The following is a 4,820-nucleotide window of genomic DNA, read 5'->3' as shown; positions in this document are numbered from 1 at the left end:
GCATCGGTGCATATGACGCAGCGGAAGTCCTCTACTCTTCCTTTCCTCCATTAGGTGAGTGCGTGGTGGGAGCGGGTTTTCGTCAGCTCTCTGTAAACGACACCATTTAAAGTTATTTTACAGACATATTAGCCCCAATTTAATCGAATAACCCACTTTTATTTGTTATCTCACAGATCGCAACCATGGGCCGCCGACCAGCCCGCTGGTAAGTTCCTCTCTCCATCTTTACATTTCGTAGCCAAATCTGCTCAGTCCGAGGAAAATGGCAGCGGCTTCGAGTCCGCACCATGTGCACTGTTCACTGTAGCGACAAGCCGGCAGGCCCAGACACACTGCTCTGCTATTAGAACAGCGACACACGCTTGTCGTACTGTTAACAAGAAAATTCACATGCAGTCAACGCTTATGTTTAACGCTGTCGAGTGTCATTTCAGTCGTTCGATGCGGTAGCTTGTTGAAAGCTACTAGAGCTAGCGTCAGTTAGCATAGTTAGCATTAGCATATTTTAAACTGGATCGCAGCAAGTTGTGAAAACACTTGGAACACCTCACGTTTCATTACTAAAACTGAAGCTATTCCTGCACTGGTTGAAACAATGGTGGTTTATCAGTCCCATTATGTTTAAATATCTCTTTGAAGTATAGGGGCCTGTTGGTGGACTGTAATGTTAACATGTTGTTAATCAAGTATTTGAAACCAGTGGGTTCTCGAGCTTGTTTTGTGAAACTACCACAAGTTTCCACCATTTCTTCCTCAAAGCTTTATTTACTGGCACACATTATGAAACATTAAAATCATTGCACACGTTAATACTGTAATAGTGACCTTACTGTAAAATTGGCTCAGTGATGATTCATTTTAATATCGTCCACAGCTACAGATACTGCAAGAACAAGCCCTACCCGAAGTCCCGCTTCTGTAGGGGTGTACCTGGTAAGCTGTCATTTCATCAGTGTTATAAACCTATACAGTAGGCAGTGAGTGCACCAGATATACTGACGCTAAAGTATCTGACAATGCATGCGTTCTACTGTTAGTCCAGTTGCTAATGTATACTTTTTAATAATATTTTTGCACTTGATTTACCATTTATTAAGTCTCTATTGGATCAAACTACAAAGGACATATCCATTCTGCAGCTTATTAAGCCGACTAGTCTCGCTGTGGTGCGGTTCTGGTGTGCAAAGGCTGCAGACAGTGACTCTCTGGTTGTGTATGTCCTCAGCTGTGTGGTGCTGAGTGCTTTAAGGGACCATTGATACACCATTTACTTGTCAACTAGAATATCAGTTTTCTATAATTTTAGCTGTTATTGGTAGTAGTAGAAGGGTGGCGTTAATGTGATGTTTTTATGGCTTATGTAAAACTCACTGTCATCTCTTAGTTTTAGAATTGGTGTTAGGTTTGCTGTATACTAATAAATGCTGTATGTATTGATTTTGGCTGCATAAATGCTGAAACTTTTCCCTGTTTTTGTCTGTTGTATATAGATCCTAAAATCAGGATCTTTGACTTGGGCAGGAAGAAGGCTAAGGTAGATGAGTTCCCCCTGTGCGGTCACATGGTCTCTGATGAGTATGAGCAGCTGTCTTCTGAAGGTGAGAACTTGCACCAAAATATGAGCATGTATATGACTTGAAGCATGTTTTGTTGTTTTGACTGAAAACATCATAAGGTACACATTTGGATACTTTGTCAAAAGTAGAGGAAACTAGTTAAAGACAAGCAATTACTACAGATGTCCACTTAATTCATCTGTTGGCCACCATTCAGGATGTCAACTAGATTCTTTGTTTCGCCTCTGCCATAGCTCTGGAGGCTGCCCGTATCTGTGCTAATAAGTACATGGTGAAGACCTGCGGAAAGGATGGATTCCACATCCGCATGCGTCTGCATCCCTTCCATGTCATCCGTATCAACAAAATGTTATCCTGTGCTGGAGCTGATAGGTCAGTATCTTTATTTTCTATATATTTTGTATTCCCACATTAATTAATATATAGTAGACATTTCATGAAGTGGGTCAGAGACAGAACTGTTTAAATGAAGTTTAAGGAGTTAACATTAAAAATGGCTTTTGTATCTAACAAGTTGTGTGTAATAATACAAGGAACTGAAGTTAATTTTGAGCATCTCATAGTCACGCTCATGGTTTTGCACACTGGACAAAATCATGGTAAGCATTCACACTCATCTCCTCTGGCTTTTAGGCTCCAGACTGGAATGCGAGGTGCTTTTGGCAAACCTCAGGGCACTGTGGCCCGTGTGCACATTGGGCAGGTGATCATGTCTGTGCGTACCAAGGCCCAGAACAAGGAGCATGTGGTGGAGGCTCTGCGCAGAGCCAAGTTCAAGTTCCCTGGACGCCAGAAGGTAAATGTTACCAGACACGATTGTCAAACAGCACTGTTAAGACGCTTGTTCCACCCTAAATGGTATAGCATAAGATAAGTGTCTGCTCTGTTAGAGATCTGTAAGCAAAACGTGAACAGAGCTGTTGTCATTGTGCTCATACACTCGTGACAAAGTTCTGCAGCTTATTAAGCCGACTAGTCTCGCTGTGGTGCGGTTCTAGTGTGCAAAGGCTGCAGACAGTGACTCTCTGGTTGTGTATGTCCTCAGCTGTGTGGTGCTGAGTGCTTTAAGGGACCATTGATACACTACTTACTTGTCAATCAACTAGAATATCGGTTTCCTCCAGCACTAACTGTTACTGGTTTACCAGTAGTCGTAGAAGGGTGGAGTTTACGTGATGCCTTTATGGCTCTTGTAAAAGTTGGTGTTATCACAGCTTCAGATTTGATGTCAGATTCAACGTATTCTATTAAATGTCCTCAATTGTGAAGTACGGAGTGCTTTAAAGGACCACTGACACCAAGAGAAATTAGGCTTCAGTAATGTGAACTATGTCTGAATTGTCACTGTTTTTGTCTTCAGATCCACATCTCAAAGAAGTACGGCTTCACCAAGTTCAACGCCTGTGACTTTGATGACATGATGGCAGAGAAGCGTCTGGTTCCAGATGGCTGTGGGGTGAAATACATGCCCAATAGAGGTCCTCTGTCCACATGGAAGGCCCTTCACGCCAACTAGAGCTTGTGTGGTTTGTGACCACAAGACAACCAATAAAAGTGGATTTGACTATAAAATAGTGGTGATGTCCGTTTGGTTATGAGTTTGACTTCATATTTACTGTTTACTAAATACCTGAGCCTGAAGGAAAGGGACGGGAAAACTGGTGCTCAGTTATTACATACTTCTAGCAAATGTTTTTCCTTGAGCTAAATAAGGCACGCAAAGTACATGTGAAGATTGAACATGAGTACAGTATGCATATCTACTCAAACAGTTCCTATTTGGTCAAAGACAAAAGCAAAATGATTGCACTAAAGATGTTTTTAAGGTCCTGAGTTAACTGATAGTATCTGTCATTTTTCTGATAGTATAGGGTGTAGGTGTTAAACATGCGGCCTTGAGGCCAAAACTGGCCCACCAAGGGGTCCAATCTGGCCTGTGGGATGAATTTGTGAAATGTAAAAATTACATTGAAGATATTAACAATCAAGGAAATGAAAATCATTATAGGTCATTCAATCTAAAGTGGGCCAGACCAGGAAAATACTATTATAAGCTACAAATTATGAAAACTGCAAATTTTCCTTTGTTTTAGTGTGAAGTAAAATTACACAAAAATGTTTACTTTTACAGACTAGCCTTTTACAAAATATGTGAACAACCTGAAGTGTCTTAAAAGAAGTTTGTGGAGTTTTAATATTATGCCTCTTACTAAAAGTTTTGTGTATTTGTAGATCCACTGTGATCTGTAAGTTGTGATACACATTTATAAAGGATAAACTAAGGTGTAATATTGTTAACATTACACTTATTTTCCTTAAGTATTTTCAGGTTAAAATTTTTTCATGTTACGTTCAAGTATGGTTTGTAGATGTAAACAGTCATTATGGAATTTTACTTTTTCCACTCAAAAACCTAGAGAAAACCCTGGAGTTGGCATTATTTATAAGTTCTTATCCTATCATTTAAATTATTTGACTGGTCCGGACCACTTTATATCAGGCCATATGTGGCCCCTGAACTAAAATGGGTTTGTCACCCCTGGTATAGGGGGTCAGACTGGAACAAGAACCCCTTTGCCATGCCTCTGTTAGGCTTGATGTTTGTCATCCTGAAAAGTATCTGTTTGTCCCAACTTTGTGTCACATCACTTAAACAGAAACAGAACTCACTTTTACTTATTGAAACCACATGGAGAGTTTATGAACACATTCTGCTCATAAGAGGGTTATTACATGATGATACACGTCTGAAAAAATTTAGTTTTCTTTTTCCTTTTCTTAATTTTACTAAAGTGAACACTAGGTGGAGCCACTTGAACAGGATGCAAAGTCCCACCAGAGATTTGGTTTTGTTCACGTAAACGGAGCATAAATAGAGCAGGGGTCACCAACCCATGTCCTCTAGAGCCACTACCCTGCATGTTTTAGATTTATCCCTCTTCCAACACACCTGATTCAAATGATAAACCTATCATCAAGCTCTGCAGAAGCCTGATAACGACCCATCAGGTGTGCTGGAAGAGGGGAACATCAAAAACATGCAGGGTAGTAACTCTTGAGGACCAGGGTTAGTGACCCCTGACATAGAGGGTGAGAGCTGCGAGTGTCACATTGGCCACTTCTACACAGAGAAAAATGGTAAGATGGTGATCCCACCTTTTTACCACCATTGGCTGATTTACACAGCCAAGCCAAAGGAGTAACATTGTCTTTAACAGTTAAAGCCTGTGTGTGATGAAA

The 4,820-nt window shown here is 40.6% G+C and overlaps 1 protein-coding gene and 2 non-coding genes across 3 annotated transcripts; all 3 read left to right on the top strand.

The window, feature by feature from the left end:
* The first annotated feature begins 61 nt into the window (after window positions 1–61).
* Window positions 62–3,156, top strand: rpl10 (ribosomal protein L10). Its single transcript, XM_030139976.1, has 6 exons — window positions 62–208; window positions 878–936; window positions 1,494–1,601; window positions 1,814–1,952; window positions 2,214–2,376; window positions 2,941–3,156. The coding sequence occupies exons 1-6, from the start codon at window positions 186–188 to the stop codon at window positions 3,094–3,096; spliced, it is 648 nt and encodes a 215-aa protein (XP_029995836.1). The 5' UTR covers window positions 62–185; the 3' UTR covers window positions 3,097–3,156.
* On the top strand, window positions 1,137–1,269 carry LOC115423275 (small nucleolar RNA SNORA70). Its single transcript, XR_003935946.1, has one exon. It is a non-coding gene; the product is annotated as a small nucleolar RNA SNORA70 (small nucleolar RNA).
* On the top strand, window positions 2,534–2,666 carry LOC115423274 (small nucleolar RNA SNORA70). The gene has a single exon (XR_003935945.1). It is a non-coding gene; the product is annotated as a small nucleolar RNA SNORA70 (small nucleolar RNA).
* Window positions 3,157–4,820: the final 1,664 nt, after the last annotated feature.

Source organism: Sphaeramia orbicularis, chromosome 7 (assembly GCF_902148855.1).
Source record: "Sphaeramia orbicularis chromosome 7, fSphaOr1.1, whole genome shotgun sequence".
NCBI lineage: Eukaryota > Metazoa > Chordata > Actinopteri > Kurtiformes > Apogonidae > Sphaeramia > Sphaeramia orbicularis.
This window is presented reverse-complemented; position numbering and strand designations above follow the sequence as displayed.